Source organism: Toxotes jaculatrix, chromosome 13 (assembly GCF_017976425.1).
Source record: "Toxotes jaculatrix isolate fToxJac2 chromosome 13, fToxJac2.pri, whole genome shotgun sequence".
Taxonomy (NCBI): domain Eukaryota; kingdom Metazoa; phylum Chordata; class Actinopteri; family Toxotidae; genus Toxotes; species Toxotes jaculatrix.
In genome coordinates, this window is record NC_054406.1 from 18,819,247 (window position 1) to 18,839,774 (window position 20,528).

General features: G+C 41.0%; 1 protein-coding gene across 2 annotated transcripts in view; it reads right to left on the reverse strand.

Annotated features, from left to right (window-relative positions):
- Nucleotides 1-20,528, reverse strand: part of trappc9 (trafficking protein particle complex subunit 9) — a 172,215-nt gene that overhangs the window by 96,998 nt on the left and 54,689 nt on the right. For both annotated transcript variants that reach the window (XM_041053407.1, XM_041053408.1), the window contains one exon: nt 13,380-13,498. In XM_041053407.1, the coding sequence (XP_040909341.1) occupies nt 13,380-13,498 (119 nt within the window). The remainder of the gene's footprint in view (nt 1-13,379; nt 13,499-20,528) is intronic.

The window sequence follows — 20,528 nt, forward strand, 5'->3', positions numbered from 1 at the left end:
GCAGCAGAGGCTGAGACATCCAAAGTGTAAGTCAAGCCCCAAAAAATACTGGATCCTGTATTTAAGCATGTTTTGTTATAATTCCACACATCTGTCAAACAGCAAAAGATTCTGCTAAACTTCAGACAGATCCTGCAGAGTCACAGATGGCATTAAACTACTGCTTTTCTAAGATGAGTAGTGTTCTCTGTGACAAAACTGAAGTAAAAATGGTGGCCTTTCAGTGCCTTATTGCACAGTGTTGCATGTGTGTGAACTTGTGTGGTGTTAAACAATTTATCTAAATTAATATACCCACAGTAACAGCCAACGCCAACGAGCAAAGTGAATAGAGCAATTTTGGATTAAAAAATGAAAATGAAACTGTGACATTCTGCAGGCTATATCACGTCCTGCTGTTGGTTGGTGCTGCTCTTAGTTCAAAAAGGGGACAACATGTTTTTTTCATGCTGTAGATGAAAAGACAAAATGTTCCTCCCCTAATACATCATCCTCTGTCTAATAATATTACACAAAACTCAACACAAGGTCACACAAAATTGTTAGTGTTAGCTTTGCTTGTTTGTCGTTTTGAGGTAAATTGACAAAGTCAGCAAAGTCGAAGCTTAACAAAGAATATTAGCAGCAGCACTACTGCACTGCCTCCTGTGGATTATCTGGTGGAAGCTGATATTTGCACTGCTGACAACAGGGAAGCAGCAATGAGGAGTTTGGTATTGGTGGAGCAGCACTGCCTCCTGCGGAGAAAACAGTGGATACTAATGCTAGCACGACCAGCTCAGGGCTCAGACGGAGGTTGGTTGAGCCCTTTCTCATCGCCCGTGGAAGAGAAAGGAAGGGCGAAGGAGAACACACCTTTCTGCAAATGTCAAGGATTAAAAACAAACTAAGGACAAAGATGACACGCAGACGCCGGAACATGCTGTGACTTGAAGCCACCGAATCCGAACACGTCCGGGAGTTAGTAGTGGGTTGTTTTATTTACACTATTCAAGTGGGTGTTTTGTTGTTTTAACTCCTAAAGATGAATCCTAATTTATGCCATGCTTTACATGGTATGTGTAGAACAAAACAGACACTAAAATGTAAGATCATATCAAAATAAATATAATCTCAAAGTAATTCACGCTGTTTCTTGGCCCTGTACTATTGTGTAAGTGATCTCTATGGGCTGAGAGAGGGCATGAGCAGTCCACCTGTGTATGTGTGTTTGGGGGGTCTCAGAGGCAGGTTAGCTTAGTTTAGCATAAAGAGCTTGTATCAGGGCTGTACCCTATTTTAATAATGAGCTAATCAGCTGTGCCAACACAATGGATACCAATTTAAATGTTGGCCCACTGTGCAAACACATAATATGGAAATATTTATTATGCTGTGACTTGGGACTGAGGTCAGAAAAAAAGTTCTTTGAAATTTTCAAATTTCACTATTATCATTTAATCTCGCTGATTTGCTAAGCACATAGCTAATAATAATAGCATTTGGTGGCTGATAAGTGGGCAGAGGAAACCCAGGTGTGTCTGCTTCATGCATATAAGTACTTCCTGTGAATTGTCACAATAAAAGAAGCATTTCATCCAGAGTAATTTGATTTCTTTTCTGAGTGTTGACTAATTCACTTACAAGTGGTTCAATCTGATTATAGGCTGTGACTCACGAAGGGGAAGGAAAGAGGATGAACAGCAGCACTAAATTTTGTCAAGGGAGAGTGGCATCTGCTCAAGATGAAGACTGCATCTCTCTCACACACACACACACACACAGTGGTTTCCTCCGTTCACGTGTGATCAGAGGTAAACAGAGGACCCACGGGTGCCGGCTGCTCTTTTATGTAACCCAGTGGTCCCGTGCAGGTGTCACACCACTTACCAGCTGGATGGACTACAGGGAGAAGCCTCATCACCCCTGACCACCGCTGCTGTTCTTATAGTATATCAACAAGCAGTCAACCATGGAGATGTGAAGTTAGCATCAAAGCTGGGATAAGCAGAGCTGAAAGCCAGGAGCTCCACAGCCTGAAAATATGATAAATTGCATGGCGATGCATGAGCAGACATTTATGCAAACACACACACAACCACATACACACACATACATAAGAATCATCGACAATGACCTGTCAAATGAAAAAAAAAAAAAAAGCAGGTACAGTGGGTGAAGCATGGTGGGATATAAACATCCTGTTGAGGGCGGCTGTGGCGCTGTTGAAGGTGATCTGATCGACACCGGTTCAGTCATCGAGCGCGACAGCATATGGAGCCACGCTTGGCCTGGCTCACTGGATTTCACACATGGATTCAAGTCCAGTAAGCATGATGAAATGCTTGATTCTCTACTAATTTCACTCACCGGGCTTGCATACACCAGCGGTTCCAGACACACACACACACACACACACACACACACACATAGACACAAACACACAGAAGTCAACAAACTTTACCGTGACCTTCTGGGGGCGGAACAGGATTTTACACTAAGGCTCATTTACTCGATCACAGTGGGTCTTGTTGCTTGTTGATATTTTTGGCCTGGATGGAAACCATTTAGTCTTTGTGCAGTGTGCAAACTAACTCTGATCATCAGGGTCCACTTTTAATCTCTCATCTGTTTACTGCTAAAACATTTACATAAACCCACAAATACATACATTTTTCCATCCATTGTAAGGCTGTCTTTTTTTTTTTTAAATCAAGTAAAATGACAATTCAAAATACTAGAAAATCAAGCATAAGCCTAATCCCAGATTCTGCTGTAGATTTGTAACAGGTGTATGAGATTTGTTGCTATAGAGAAGCTCCAGTATAGTTTTATATCCAAGATTCTTCCACCCTTTTCTCCAGTGCTTTAGTGTCATGATTATCCACTAGTTTCCTCCATTTTGCATTAATGAGATGAACAACAATTGCCCAATTAACAGAGGGCAACAAGGCATGAGGTGGGTCAGAGTGCATTTTTTTTAACACCTCCCAGTGGAGTACAAGACAAGGCTTTTTGTGCTTCACACAGTAAATTATAACATTTGGGCAGATCATTGCAGATTGAATCTTTTTTTTTTCACACATTCAAACAACAGTTTAACTTCAAATAAAAAGTGACAAGCCTAAGACATTGTCCAAGCTTTAATACCAACCTTAATAATGAGATCTGCCAAATTTAACTTTACAATAAAGTCGATGTGTCAGCTGCAAGAGATCCAGCAGGTCTTCAACAGGTTTGACAACATAATCTAAAGCATTAATTTGGAAGAGAAAGAATTATATCCCAAACTTTAACATTAAGTTTGATACAAATTTAGACATAAATGATGATAGTGTAGTTATCAAGCCCTTTTATGATCTGCTACATTTGATGAAAAACTATTTTCAGTATTATTAACATGCTTGTGTCTCCAACAATAAATTACATTCAGGAGATTCAAGTGGTCAAAAATAAATTTGTACAGCACATCAATGTATTTCCAGTATGGTTGCAACTAAGGATTGTTTTCATTATCGATTAGTCTATTTCTTATTCCTATGATCAATTGATTAGTCTATAAAACTTCAATTAACAGTAAAAATGTCCAAAAGAGCAAAAGGTGACAAAGTAGACAACAGTCTAAAACGATACAGTCTATAGAAAAACACCAAAGCTCATATTTGACAAGTCAGAAGCGGACAATGTTTGGCATTTTGCTTGGTAAGTGATTTAACTGATCATCAAAATAGATAAATTTTCTGTCCCTCAACTAGTGAAATAGAGGATTAATTCTTTCAACTCTAATTACCAGTATAGTCTCCTGAAACAACAACTTCGATAACCTAAACAACCATGTAGGTCGTTTGTCTCTGCGTTCTGATACAACCAGCCTTTTCTGAAAATAGAGCCTCTACAGCAACAGGATCCTGAAACAACAAGTTCAAACTGTTAAAAATGATTGAAACTGAAATGATTTTAACTGTTGGTTTGAAACTGGAAACAAACAGTGGTCTCCTCTGTTGCTATAGAATGTCACCTGACTTCCTCCTTTGCTCCCGTCATGATTACTCCAGCTTCTGGTAATTATGTCCCTCATAAACATGTCACTGTGGAGCATTTACTGGAAGGACACGTCTGACACGACTGCTGGATGCCACTTAAGAATAAAACATAACTGTGGGTCGTAATAGGCCACTTGCACGAACGACCTATGGGGTCATTTTTTTTATGAGAGGACAGTCTCTTGAAAACAAGCGCTCATGCTCTTTCTGAATCTATATCTGCAGCAGAGGGGAGTCTGTGCTCAGCGCAGCAATCAAAGCCCAATGTGGGAGTTTTCCTGAGAAACCATGTCAACTGCATTTTCAACTGTAGTAAAGTTTTGACCTTAAGACTGTCTGTCAACTGTAAACATAATACTTTGATAAGATAGATGTGAGTTTAAAGTCTGGGCATTAAATGCATGTACCTAGTTTGTTGAAACATGCCAGCAGCTACTTTGATTTCCACAAATATCAAATATAATGACATTTTTCCCCCCTCCTCGAAACCAGAATAACTTCCTTTCTTTGAGAAGTTCAGCCTCACCTTTCATTTTCAGAATGAAAACATAAAATATGCACAGTTATTACATTATATAATATATACACAATAATTCAAAAGGCAAAGTTTATATTCCAATACTTTCTTTGAACAGGCACGGCTCTCTGAAGAGATCTCGCTGAAGTCTAAAGAGCCACGAGGCAAACCAACTGTTGCTCTCCCAGTCGCCCCGTCTTGCTGCAGCTCATAAAAAGCTGCCTGGGAGCTCAGACAGAGTTGTGCATTTTACATGAATGGTAATTAGGAAGAGGAATACAAAACTCAGTTATCCCCGGGGTCTAGGGTCTTAATGGACCAGATCATTTGGCCATCAGTTAGACACAGGATGCCTGCGGTGCCACATCACAGTGTTAACGCTGACAGAGCAGCGACAGGTCATCAGGACAAGATGTACGGCACTGACTTGTCTTTTCTGTGTCTTACGTATGAGCACCATGCAGGGTGCAGGAGATAAGTGCTAATTAAGAGCTGGTGTTGCCCGGCAGGATGAGGTGCGCCCGGGCCAGTTGCACTTGTTGCTGTTACAGTCTAAAAACGTGCTATAAAGCTCTGCGCTGACTTTCTGCCGAAGCTATAACTGCAACGCGGGGCAGGTTGGTTTCCTGACTCTCACAGGAAATCAAGCACGCCTTTTCACAATTGACTCAAATATTAACATTCCTCATATGAGCAAGTCTTAAAGGTTTAATTTGATGAGTTTCGGATACCCAGCAGCCAACTCCTACAGGAAATGCTAATCACAAGGCACGTAATCCAAAGCAAAATAAAAGTCTCACATGCAAATCATATCACTTAAAATTTGCGGGAGCTCTGCAGAAAGGAATGGAGTGCATTATACACTCTATTATCATGAGTGTAATGACAGCTCTGCTTGAGAAAGAATGAAGCACATAATTACATTTGGGCTTATCGAACTACTACCTGGGGCATGAAAGAGCCAGCGGCAGGCCTTTCTGCATCTCTGTCGACGGGAAGAAAACAGCGATAGAGGTGGAAGCAGATGCAGTAGCCACAGAGGCAACGAACAAAAAGAAAAAAAACAAAAAACAAACAAAAGACGTCTGCCAATCCCTGTGGGTTTCCATACCAGAATCAGCCTCACAGTGACACATCCCCCAGCCCAGACCCCATCCATCTTCCTATTTCTCCTAATGTTTCCTCCTGTCATCTATCACAGAGGCACGGGGGAGATGTGCTTCATGTTGTTGTAGCCTGAGGACAACAGGCAGCCATATACAGATTATAAAAAAAAAAAAAAAAAAAGAGAGAGAGAGAGAAAAGTGAAAAGTGAAGGTGGGAGGGGCACAGCTGTGGTTTGCAGCTGATGCCTGAAACCCCAATCAGTGAGGACTGTGTACAGAATACAGGTAAATGAAGCGCTGAGATCTTAAACGGCTTGTAGGAATAAAAATGTCGGCAAACAGCCAGCGACTGTGGCCGTACAGGGTGTGTTGGTTTTCTGTGTGTGCGAGGAGGGGCCCTCCTGATGATGATTATGCCTTTTGATTAGTCGCAATTATCTCACATTCCCCCATCTCTCCTCTTCACAGCCAACCTCCAGGCGAAGACACTTTCCAAGACTTAATACCCAAAATCTAAAAATAGACATAGGGATTGACAGATAGTTGCATGCTACACAGAGCTCACCACCCCGAGAGGATGGATGGGATATTTAGTCCATTTGTTGTCCTCCCTGTGGCGTCAGTGGAGACAGTTATGTTAAATAAGGCCAAATCTTTCACAGAGGGAGCTGGCTGTCAAAATCCCCGAAAGGAGGAGGTTTCAAATGGCACAGAGGAGCAGCAGCTCTGTGATAGAGAACTGGACTGAGATGACCCTGGTGAGGCTTTGAAACTTCTGGCAGGGCTTCATTCCTTTTAGTAAGGTCTGGATACACGCCTGGCAGGTGGCAGAGAGTCATACCACACTGCTGGATTCTTCAGCATGGTGGAGCAGGAGCCTGTTCACAGAGCCCTGTGAAGTGTTTTCTGCTCAATGGATTATTTTTTTCTGGAATGTCTCTGTTGCGGTGAAGAGTACTTCAGTCTCTGTGGACTGATACTATCAGACACACCAGTCAAAAGCAAGATGTTTGGGGGCACTTTAAGCCTAAATCAGAGGTTGACTGAATTATTGCTTTTATCCACACCTGTCTCTGTCTCTCTCTCTCTTATTTCTCTCCCTCAAGTCAAAGCTGAATAAACACCAATAAAACACTATTGGTGCTTATTGGTGTTTATTCAGCTTTGACACCAATAAAACACTATTGACTTGTTTACAGCCAAAGCTTTGGGCATCAAAAGCAGACCTAATAAGCAACGCCCACAACACAAGCGCCAACAAAGTGGGGGGTTATCCATATTTCCACCTCATGTCTGATCTGTGGTGGAAATAAAAGACTAATTGAGAGGGATGTAATTGTAAATTCTAACATGCTGGAGTTCTTTCCTCCAGGTGGAAAAGATGGCTACTTCGTTTTAAAACATATGTAAATATATATAAACACAGCTAAAGTGCTCAGTAGCAGCTGTGTTTTTGAAGACGACTCATGAAACAGCTTGAAATAGCAAATTTTCGGGGAAGTCTTTGGGAAGATTCAACACCCTCTTATGATTTGATTCTTGGGGTCTTAATTTGACTGAAGATCAATGCTCCTTTCGCGATTGATTGAAGCTGCTGCCAGTTTTTATCTGTGCAGATGTTAAGATTCATCTGCCGGTAAAAAAAAAAAGTGTGTTCCCACACTTGTTTCAGTGCTTTATTAGTTAGTTTCAGGTAAGTAAAATCAGAGAGTCCACAACTAAAGTATTAACCAACTATATTATTATATCAAATTATCATTCAAGCCACCAAAAACAAACAAAAGAGGGTTTAACCTCAACTGCTGAGGTAAATCAGTCAGTACAGATCAGAGACGCCGTTTTCAGTGATACAGAAACATACAATCAGAAACCTGGATTATGCTGGACTCACTTATGGAGGAATATGAATAACCAAGTAAACCTATGTTTCACTTCAAAACATAATATGTCAATTATGATCAAAATCAAGACAATAAGAAAAAATGAACGGGAGCATAAATACTTCCAAAAATCCTGTGCAGTTGAAAACAATCTCTGCGACTTCCTCTATAGGCGCCGTATCAGCAGCTCAATCGATAAAGATCGGCCTTCAAAGCCGATACTCATTCAGAGCTCAAACTGCACATAAAGTTGAACAAGACAAGAGAGGGAGAAAAGAAGGAACAGCGTTAATACTGAGCCAAGAGAAAAGAAAATCATTTGCTTGTTCAGCTGGAGTTTCACACTCGAGCAGACAGCTGTGGCAGTTATAAATATCTGTATCACGAGCCGGGATCTGTATCTGTGAAGAGAGCTGAACTGCCATCGGCAGGGCTGGGCTTCTAAAAATAGCAGGCAGGCTGGCAGGCAGGCAGCCGACTCTGCCTCTGTCTCCACTGGATTTGATTAGCCCTGAAGAAGCTCTGCCCACCCCAACAACCCCCCAACTACACTGTGTGTGTGTGTGTGTGTGTGTCAGCTTGCCTTGTCTGGAGGCCTGGTTCTTTCTCACTGCACACAGCCACACTCTTCACTGCTGAAAATGCTTACATCGGCTTTTCTGAGGTGTGATCCTATTCTCCTTTTCGCCGGAGTGTTTAAGGTTAATATCTTGGCATATATACAGTGTTTTGTGTTCACCAGCAATCTAAAAACAAACAAAACCTTGTTCGAATTATGACGCAGCAACTTTGTGTTGTGTTATCCAGCACCAAAGATAACAAGAACATCAAGATGAGATAAGAGTTATTGTCAAAATATAGTTTCTGTCAGCTCTTCTGATTCTTTTAGCCTCTTTCAGGTAACTGTTAGTTACTAATTATTAACTACTAATCTCTTCAGCTGTGTCCTATAACAGCAGGCAGCAGTTTTTAGTAAAACAACCTAAAATCCAAAGAAATTCAATTTGCCATGATACTGTATAAAACAAAGAAAAGCAGCAGATCTTTACATCTAATACTGAACTGAAACCGGATAATTATTTGCTTGATAAATGACAATTAACTGCTTTTCCAAATTATTTGTAAAATGACTTTTCAGTTCATTAATGACAATGAGATTTCAATGAAAATTAGTACTTTTGCTAGTTTCTAGAAATTGTACCTATTCCTCAGTTTTCTCAGGGACACACTATGACAAGACAGAACTCTGAGCGTCTCTGAAACCCACTTAAGAGCCACTGTTTGAGATAATATTACAGTGTCCACTGCAGTAATATCTTTCAAATGACCACCTGAAATGGGGACTATTTCATTTCGTATTTGGCTGAGTTAAGAGGTGCGCCTCATCTAGAAAATTGCGCACTCTAAGACTCCTGACGTTGGCAGGAGGAAGCACAGTAACAGCCTCCTCTCTCTCAGACTCTCTGCCGCAGACGAGCACATGCATCTACATTCAAACAGCAATCTCTGTATTGCAATAACATGGCATTATGAACAGGAAAGTAAAATTGCGCTGGATGCAGCTTCGCGGCACCCTAGACATTTGGTGTTTTGAAGATAATCGCTGGATGTGTCTGAGAGGCCTGCCCATTTCGGTATCATAGCTTCGCTTGAAATGCCCTCGATGACATCTGTCCAGCGAAGATAGTTTCGCAGGAGGGCTAAGTGAATGAGCAGGACTGCACACCGGCCCAGCTTTACAGCAACTCATAGGCAATCACAAAGGTGGGATTACTGTAGCCCCTTCTTTTCTCTTACTCCCAGTATGTCACTCAAGTCACCCATCACACAAATCCCCAGCAGATGGAGTTGGGGTTCCAAATCCAAATAAGACTCTACAGCTGCTGCTGCTGCTGCTTCAGTCACATGCACATATACTCCAATGGGGACTATCACAGGGGAACCGTAGCTGTAAGAAAGACACAGCACTACATGCAAACACAATCAAATCAGAAGAGACGATGTGGGTCCCCTCTGAGGACAGGCAGGTGGAACGAGACATACGGCTGCAGTGATGAGGTAAGAGGAGTAACTGACAAGTGTTAAAAGAAACCAAGTTGTGGAAGTGCCCTCACTCTCCTGGGGGGGAGGGTTGAGTCATTGAAAATGTGTAAATAATCGGCAAAACCAACACGTCTAAGCAGCCAGGCCTCCTTCACCTGCGGTGGATCCATCCCACCCTGACAGCATACACATTTCTCAAGCCCACAGGCGTTCGCAATTTGGTGGGAGGATTGAAAAACGGGCGCTAAGATTGAGCGATGAAAGGTCAGTGAGATAAACATGTTGACTCCTTCTGCGCTGATTACAGATCAGTCATGATTGATTACACTTACTCATAGTCTGCGAGCTCAAGTATACATGCCAAGACTCACAGCCAGGGCAGCACATAGATGCTCATAGACAACATATACAACGTGAGGGAAAGAAGATTTATAGAGGAAAACAGGTGGAAACTCCAAACAAAAAAATAAATAAATAGTAAAAACTGGCCCAATTTGATTTAGGTGGTCAGAAACAGGCAGGGAACACCCTGCGTTACTGCCAGCCAGTTTGGCCTGAAGGTTTTCAATTTCCTGTGCATCTGTCCATCCATCCTCCAGGCCAAAAACTGTTATTAGCAGCTAATACAAATTCTCTCTCATTCTATTATGCAAACACACACACACACAGACAAATCAAGATCCACATAACAGCAGCAGTATGCCCGTTCAAAAAGTGCTCTAACATATGCGGAGACATAGCTCAAAAACGTGGCAATAAGTGGAGCAGAAGAGTTCACCGAGACGTCTGCAAGCAACACATCAGCGCTTCCTGTTCAGAATTGAATCAGGAAGGTCAGAGCGCTGTCTGAGGATGAAGGCAGCTTGGATGAAGGCTCCATATCGTGAAAAACTTTTTCTTCAATGGCTTTGCCACTGCTCTGTCGACCATCACGGAAAGAAGAAAGGCCAAGCAGCCTTCCAGAAACGACCATGTCACCGAAGACAAGAACGTCAGTACGGGACGATTCTGTAAAAACACAGACTATGTCAAAGGCCAAAGTTTGTAGAATTCTTGCTGTGAACAATATATGTGGATGATATCTACAGTATGGTTAAGGTCAAGGAAAGACAATGGTTACGGTTAATATAAAGATCAATATAAACTGCAAGCTTGTGACTGGACGCAAATTCGGGTCTTCTGCATGAAAATCTGACATGCTACACGCCCAGCTCCCACACTGACCTCCACACCCTTACAGTGCTTTCATGTTTCATGTTCACACTGAATTCTTACAAACAAAGAAGAGCGAAGCAGTGAAGTCGTATTGACTGACAGCTCAGTCCCTGATTGGTCAGTTTTGGTGAATGTCCAGTGTTACATGGACAAACTGAAGATGAGACATTGTCCAAAGATGTTACCTCTGTCATTTTCTGGAAAGGGACCAAAGAACCTTCCTCGTATCAGGTAAAACTTTTTCAAGTTGTGTTTCCCCCCCCCCACAGACAAACAACATCTAACTTAATGTACTGCAGAACTTGGACTTATTCAATTTATTGTTGGATTTATGTCGAACAAAGTTGCACCCGTCCACCCCTTCTTCATCGACATGCGTCAACAAGTGCTCGCTGGGCACTGTGGGTTTGAGTCAAACTGCTGAAAACAATACAGCCCGTAACAACGATGAGTCATGCAGCTGGAAAGAATAAATTTACTACGGTACACAGAAAAATCAGTGCACCAGATCTTGTTGAGCACACGGTGAAATGAATCACCCTGATGTCTACTGTATGTCCAACAGTACTTCTACAAAACGAAAAGAGAAAGAGCTCACGTCCTTACAACCTGCTCGAAGGCTGGCTTCTAGCGAGACAAGAGTCCTTATGTAATTGGTTTTACTTTGACCGTGGTTCCAACACCATACTCTGTGATGAAACTCTGAGCTGTCAGTCAAACTTTGTCTGTCTCTAATAAGCCCATCCACTGATTAAAACACCCAGCCTGCTTTTAACAATGGCTGGTTCTTTTTCCCCTTCCTGCATATGAACTGGATATCTAACAGGCTGTGAAATCAATCCAGAGAGAAACGAATTGTGCATCTTACCTCCAGTGTTGCTGTGCTGCACAGCGAGGATTTGCAGTCAGTACAGTAGGAATGTAAATGAATACATTACTCCATACACACTGATACACATAACCCTCTTACTCTCCTCTACAGTAGTCTGGATAAGCATATCTGGACAAACACTTTTAAATCTGTTTAGATATTACATCAATAAACCACTATACTAAATTTTGGAGATGTTCATTATCTGTAACTTCATTGTATTTGTTGCTAAATGCAGGATAAAGCTGGACTAATATTTCACAGGTGTTATTTTACATCATAATCCCACTTTCAATCCAATATCCAGCCTGCACAGCTTGACAGAACTAAATGACTTGACAGATTGCCAACAGGCCAAGAGAGTTTTCAGACTTTTGTCAACTCGTTTTTTTTTCCACAGACACTTAAAAAAAAAAGAAGCTTCATTTCTATCTGGACCTCCTCTCATGACGTACACAACCCTCAGTGTTTCAAATTCATGCAATATGGCGAAGACCCAATGCATTCTCCTACCGTTAAAACTTTAAAGTCTAAGCATCACTCCACTATTTATTTACACCCGAAACACAGCTATAATTCACATTAATTTAGTTCAGATTTTCTTTTGTTTTCTTGAAAGTATGGTTCAAATTAAATTATTTAGTTATACTATTTACTATTGTTTAAGGAACTTCAGTTGTTTAGATCTTATCCATCACACAAAACCATCAGAGAGTCATCTGACCAGTCCCAGATTCATTTTGCGATCACAAACATACAGCCTCAGACATCAACAACTATCTTGTTATTCCTTCTGTAACATATAATAAGTCTGATACATTTTTACTCTTTCGGCAAAATGTTTTCCACACAGTATCAGTGACTAAGTGGCCTTTGACACTGAACAAGCACCATCCTCCTGTGCTCTCTCTACCATTAGTCATCAGCATGTCAACCTTTTCTAAAGGAAGTCAGGAAAGTTGACTTTGTTTGGGAGCACATTTGAACCTTAGACATCAGTGTTGTTTTCTCTCCTGATGATTCACAGGGAAGAGAAAGGGGTTCCTCTGGTTTTTAAAGGTAAGACTTGTGCTACAGATGACCCTCAGCAGGTAGTCTCAGCCAGCCCGCCCATCTATACCTCTCAGTCATCCTCAACAAAACCTTCTCCCCTGCTGACCAGCTCAGTCTGGTGCATTCTCAGGTTGCCTGTCTCTGTCTCGTCTCTTTTCATTCTTTGCCACACTATTTATTTTTCCCCTTTTCACTCTTTGCAGCTTCACACAAAAACCCTGTGAACAGTTTCCTCTTATTTCTATGCCTATGTTGGAGCTCTGAGTCCTGATTCAAGGAGCAGAGTGCATCTGCGGCAAAGGAGAAACACCAGCCAAATAAACTCAGTGTTCCTTCTATAAGAGTATACCAAAAGCTGTAGTTTGGTGGTAAATAATGCTATAGTTTTACCTCAACTTTGCAGAGACTTGGGCACACTGTACACATTCTTAGTGTGAAAGATATATCGCCAGACCGAGAGGGTTAAATATCCCAACCTGAGATATTCATTATCTGCAGGAAAGGTGCCGTGAGACTGCACCAGGCTGAAAATGCATTTTCCCTCAACTTATGCTACAAAGCCAAGAAACACAAAAAAGAAAAAAAAAACTCCTCCTTGCATCTTGATCCAGGACTTAGCAAAACAACAGGGCTTTGTTTTTATGCATTTTACAGAGGCTTCTGTTTGCTCACCTTAATATGGCTGTACTCCGCTTTACCAGACTCACTGCTGACAGGCTTGGTCTCGGGCCTGGGTTTGAGGACTTGGCGCAGCGGACTGGAGATTGGCAGGCCTGTCACACTGATCCCATCTGAAAAGACATCGTGGCATCACACAGTCAGCAAAAAATAAAAAAATAAACAACAAAGGACAGAGACATGGCTATCCTTAAACAGTGGCTGGCAGGGCATCACAGCAAACAGATATCAACAGCCTGTGACGCATTACAGAGTTTTACCGGAGCTATTTTGTGATTAATTGTTTTAATAACTTTTTAATGCACTCACGTTCCCTCATCTATCTCTTGTTTAGTTAGTGATTTCCAACGTTTCCCAGAAGAACCATGTTCCTCACAATTACCTAATGATCCTCACAAAACAAGTAAACAGGCCCAGACTTGCTTTTTAGCAAAGGTGGGAAGAATATGCAGATGTGCGGATGTGATACCTACAACTGACCATTTGCTCGACACCATCACTGGAAAAAACGACTGCCCAGTCATTGCTTAGCAACCGTAAATCCACACAACAGGCCTGTAAAGCTCTGGATTTCTCCACAAGCCCAAACCTGAGTGCAGAGTTTGAAGAATGTGTCTTGTATAGTTTGTCTGTTTGTTTGTTTGTTTACTGCCTTTACAAAACCAAAAACACAAGAGTAAAAGTATGCATAGTAATGGACACTCAATAGTTAAGTCAGTAGTGAGCTGTAAAGGCTTACTTCCAAAGTCAAGAGGCAAGTCCTTGGTGAACTACATTATTATGTGGAGGTACAGACTGCGTTAGAAAAACACCTGCTCAGGACTGGAACCCTCTCAGCATCAGGTCTGCTAGTGATCAATTTTTCAAGTTTTAACATTAGCTGACAGTGACTAGCTAAAGCTGATAAAATCTATTAACAACAGTAATCACTTCAGAAGACAATCAAAATGAGCTTCTCTGTAAAACCAAAGACACACTCTTTAAAAAATACTGTCCACCATTATCACTTTACTGACACTGCACGCATGCTGTGTGAGAATATGAAGCCTGACAGGCAATAATATAGGGGGTCGGGGCAAACAGTCATTCAAAGTTTATCAGGCACACAAAGCCAAAACAAATGTTCTCCTGATCTGCAATAAACCCTACTTTCACCTTCACTGATATAAAAACATAGCAACATAGGCCTATCTGATAATTATCAGTGTACTGTATCTCAATATACTGTGGTCACTTTGGCTTGTCAGACAGCAAATATTACATTTGTTGCCAGCTTATGTTACAGTAGTTGCCTTAGAGGCAATCTAGTTTTTAATTTTTAAAATGATATAAAAAAAAAAACTCTGAGATAGGGTCCATGGCTCTGCTACAAGCACGTGCAGAATAAATGAATGATTTTCTATTCATGACCTTGAGAGAAGCAGTGTGGACACAGGAGCAGCTGCACTATCAGCAGCTGTGTTAGGCTCCACCACAGGGGTTGCTGCTTTCGACCCACTCAGACGATCCTCAAAAAATGACGCCCAGAGCCCACGCTCTGACGTCAAAGGAATCATATCGCTCTCTGACGTCAGTGGAACGCAAAGCCTCTGCAATTTCCCCTAAGAGGGGGGAAATTACCGGCCTTTGCAGCGGCTCGGGCATCTGGGCTCATGATAGACAGAGAGATATATTCACAGGCTGTTTAACAACCACATGCAAGATTGGTAAAACAGAACCAAATACAGAAGTAAAAAATGTCAGAGAAACAGACTGATGTGTATGGAATCACTATGTTGTACTGATGGAATTAAAGCTGTGAAAATGTGGACTATGTTAAATCTCAGCATGTCAACAGGTAAACAAAGAGGAGGGTTGAGTTTGTATTTGCAAGAAAACAGTAGGAACAACAGATAAACACAGCAAACCGGAGTGCATCAGACAACAGGGAGACTTCTCAGTAAAATAATAAGTCATAAAATCAGAGATTTTAAAAATAAAGGTGTGTGTCCAATAAAAGCCAAACTCAAGAAAAGCACAGACTCTGCTCATTCCCTTATATTAAATCCCAGTTTCTTTAGGAAGTTACAGATCAGGAACAAAGCTCCAGAAATTCATAAGTAAGTAGAGCGAACACTCATGGATTTATTCCTTGCACTTTTATTTTATCAAATAAATGACAGCAGTCTGAAAACATAGATGTTTAAGGCTCTTCCTGTTTCTAATTATAATCTATCTCAGATAAAGGCTGCTCTTTAGTGGAGGTTACAAAGGGGCAGACACTTTTTGAGAATTTTTGAGATGGAAAACCAAGTCATTTGGAATTCAGGGTTTTGCTTAAGGACACTTTGGCATGGATGATAAGATAAGGTTGACTAAACACGACTAAAACTAGTAAGTATGGATTTTTGATTTCAGGACCAACACTATGACTGAGCAAATGTCAGATTGGCCGATGAATGTTTGGTGAATCGAAGCTGATGCAAATGCAAAAGAACTGCAAACGGACGTCCGTCATCATCTACTGTCACCCATCTGCAATGTTATCATGCTTTAAAAATGCACAACGCCAAAATTTTTTTTAACTTAACTATTCAAAAGCAGCATTTAGTTTTTCATCAGCCATTGTACTGTCTGTCATTTTATTCCTGGTACGCAGCAATCACACTCCGAGACCTAAATTTCTGACTAATAACAAAAAATTTCACCACGTTTCCCACGACTGTCAACTTTCACCTGGGACCGTCCAAAAGTGTTAAAAGGCCTCAACTGTGTGAAACTTGTCGTTGGCGATAGAAAAGTCTCCTCTTGCTACTCCCTCATTCTCTACATCCTGCTCTAGATATGCAACCAGACATAGACTCAGAGTGGAAGCAAAGACCCTAAAATACAGCCAACACTTTTAGACTTTACGGCCTCCATCCTCTGTTTCAGGTGGTACACATGACTCGCGGAGTCCTGTGGCACAGAGACGTGAGTGTGAGTAATGGGTGGCACGATTAACAATGGCACTGCTCACAATCGTCCCCTCCTTTACACCCTCCTTCCAATCTGTATCTGTCTGGTTCGAACGGCCTCGAGGAGGATCGGATGAATTCAGCATTTCTATCAATGGCCACCAAGCTGCAACAGCAGAGATTGGGAGTGTCACTTCTGAAATAATTGTAAAATTATTAGCACAGATCTGAAGATTCGTAAGATACCGCTGATCTCTGCAATGTCAATTGCTCTCACATGTACAAGCCGTTCTCCTGGAGGAGATATAAATCTAATAAATATGGAAATTATGGCCTGTAACAGTGTAAACATTAAAAACCCCCTTCAATATCCTGTTAAGGGAGAGAATCAAATACCAGCCACTGATTTACCGGAGCTTCATCTGACAAGTACTGTAGCAATTAAACATGAACAACCCATGTTCATGACTGTGATTAAAACTGCTCTGACAGACACTACAGCACTACATTCATGTTATTTCTGGACATCAAATACACCATTAATCCAAGTCAAACAATGACAAAAACTAAAAAAAAAAGATATTACAGAACAATCTCACTGCATCTCATTTAAAACCCACACTGTTATTCTGAGCTGATACGCAACACTGAAACTGTAAGAACATCGTTACGCTTCTATCAGGCCTACAGCGAGAAAGAGAGGGAGAGGAATGGGGCTACGTGATGAGCAGAAATCTGTTAGGTGATATACAAAGATCTGAACATATGATTACCATCATTACTGAGAGCCGTTCCAGTCGGTGTGGACGCTCCATTTAAGTCAGAGGGAAATCACCCGCAAACAGCTGCTTTGTTTTTACAAGCAGTAACAAATGCATGACATGAGGAGATTATCACAGCGTTTAACTTGGGTCAGCTAAACAACAGCTATTCATTTTCTGGTGCAGGCTTTTTTTTTATTTTATTTTTTTTTATTTTACAGCCACCAATGTATAGTTCCCCCCTGACATCAGTAAAATACAGGCCTCAGTACTTCCACACATAGTCTGAGACCATTTCCACCAACCAAATCGTGATAAGCAACCACTGCAAAGTTTTTTTGCTGAGTCTGTCTGGTTCTGTGGTCGTTTGCCTTTAATTGTCTGGTAATTAGGTTTACTGAGGTTTCTGTAGGTTGTACTCATATCTTTGTCTGTTCAGCCACGGTGGCTGCAGCTGTTCATGATCGCTGCTAGTTTATTTCCAACAAACTGGAAAAGGGTGGGTAAAATTTATAGTATAAGTAAGGTGATGCCTTAACCTGTTCATGTCATATGGGGTGAATGGTGAAGATGGAAAGGATTCCCATGTGGAAAACTTGCAAGCATTCACTTTATCAAAATGATTGCACCGATTAAGGAGTTGGTTTTCTGTAAAACATTTCAGTAAAGTTGGTTTTAATTACACTGAATGACAGTCTGGGTGATATGAGGCACCCATATTTATTTTTTGTTTCCACATTACTAAGTGCCAAGTCAGATATGCTAGAGCTTTTAAAAAAAAAATGAGTTTCCAAATTAATGACTAATTATGACTTGCAAGTTGACGTGAACCCTAAGAGAGTAGGAAACACGTAATAACCATTAAAAAAAACAAAAAAAACAAAAACAAAAGATGTATTGAGGTTTGCTACCCAGCTGCTCTGACCTAACCAGAGAGATGTTTGGAGCAGCAAATGTAAAAGCTTTTAAGAACAGGTTGAAGGTTGAACAGCAGCTGTGTTGTATCACTTGACAACAGAGAGTAGCAAAATGGAAATCTAACATGAACATGTCATAGGTTATTACTCTGAACAGTACTCTTAGGGGTTAAGTCTGCTGGTGCACGCTGAAAGTTAAGTAATTGAAAACTAACTACACAAGTAGGAGCGGCAGTGCATTCTCTCACTGATGTCAACTGAGGACAAACTAGAAAACAGTGAGACAGCACCTCCCTGTCTCAAGCTGAATGCACCCTCCTCTGTGCTTGAGTCCTTTACATCGTGTTGTTAGTCGTGTAGTGTAACGCGGTTCTTGCATCTCTTGACTCAGTTTTCAGACGCAGGCGTTTATTGTGGTACAAGATGCAGTCTTCAAAGACAACCACAACATTAACGTAGGCGGTAGCACGGCCATTAGGTACGACACTCACACCATTTAACACGATAAAGCTCGCTGTAAGTCAGGGCCCATTAGTCCTGAGTGATGACATCACTCGCATCCAGTCCTGAGTTATGGTGTCGTGGTCTCGAGCCGGACTCAAAGTGAGGGATAAACTCGTCGGAGGATAAATCAGTGAGGCTCGGCTTGTTTTGAATGTCCCCCCTGCACTGTTATCTGTGGCCTTGTCTCATTGGCCCCCTTCTGCCTCAGCTGAGACACAGAGGACATCGAGTGCAGTACTGCCAGGCAACATCACAGTTAAGGCTGAGGGACTGACTTTCAACATAAGGTGCATATGAATACGGAACGATTAATACATGACATATATTCGTGCAGTTTAAATGCCACTGATGATACGTTTTATCACTGTCAGCATCCTGACAGGTGTGAATCTGGTACAAGCTAATTCCCACCTACAGCGCAGCACGACAAACAGTAAAAGCTAAGCCTTGGACATATGACGGCTCCTGTTATATTTAATATAGAGAAGTGCTGATGTTAACACAATGTACCAGCAGCATACACATCAGACAGACTCTGTCACACACTGTCCAAGCTGTGAGCTGCCACTGATCCTCAGGCTGTGGAGCTGGAAGAAGAAGAGAGGATGTGAAAAAAGTCACAGAGACACAGAAAAAGACTACATACGAGGACTTTTTCTACCAGAGTAAAGTAAATGAAAGACCATTCATATTCATCTATATGTTCACAGTTGTCTTCAGAGAACAGCTGAAGTCATGTTATTATTGCTTTTTTTAACTATATTTTCAATCAGTCCTGATTGATTGACAGATTCTGTCATTTAACTTTTGGCAACTGTTCCTTAAAGAACACACTTTTCTTTTTTTTTTTTTTTTTTAACAAAAAGACTATCTATCCCCTTCTCTGGCTGCTCTTCCCTTGAGATAAAGTAGTTATTTTTCATTGTCCTTTAACAGCTTCCAACAGCCTCAGACCTCTTGTTTTATAATAAAAGCAAACTTCCTACCGGTGGCTGTGGCTCAAGAGATAGAGCAAGTTGTCCAACCAGTGTCGCAGTGTCCTGCTCAAGGACACTGCTATATGAATGCAGTCCATTTAATATCCACCTCCTACCTTCTTGCTGCTGTAAAGAAATCTACGCAAATTCACACAAGTGGAGCCCAGCAGCACAGCACAAAGTTTAGGCAAACACTGCCAATTTGTTGGCTAAGTTTTAATTTAGTAACCGTATCCAGAAGGTGGGGGGACACATTAAAAGAACACATCAATGCATCACGTTGTGTCAAAACAAGATGACTGCCATTCAAACACAATGGGTCCCATGCAGGAGGTTTTAGGCAATTTTACAAATTGTCCAGAGCTCTCTGACCAAGGTAAGAAAAAACATCTCCTTTACCTAGACGACAAAGTGTTTGTCCAAGACCAAAAAACACTCATGAAAATCATATAAACTATCAAATTTAGATTATTATAAAATGTGCAATATTTTCTTCATTTTTGCCTGATACAAAGGTCATGCTGCCATCCTTCTGTACATATATATATACTCAGAGACACCTTCTCTGATTTTTCTACTTAATATTTTTATCTTTATATATATATTTTTTTTTCTTTTCTTTTTCTTTTTGTATTTATGACACACAAGCACCTTAGAGGGAATTGCCACTGTAATTTCATTGGACATTGTTCAATGACAATAAAGGCTATTCTATTCTATATGTTTTAGAGTGATTATAATTATAATAATTGGATTACATTGTAATTCAATAGCACATAATGTTTCTTTTGTGGGCTACAGAAACACAGAAGCTATCAAGTTGAGCATCTGACACCTGTCGGTGCCACCTCTCTTTGTTTTTTTGTTTTGTTTGTTTGTTTGTTTTTTTTTTTTGCTTCCATTTTCATGTCAAACCATTTTCTTATAATTTCAGTTCCTGAGCATCGATTTTACCACTGTTAAAGTTCTTCTTACAGGCATATGGCAAAACACCTGCCTTTATGCAGTGTTTTGGGGATATTACCTATGCTACAAACAAACAATCAGC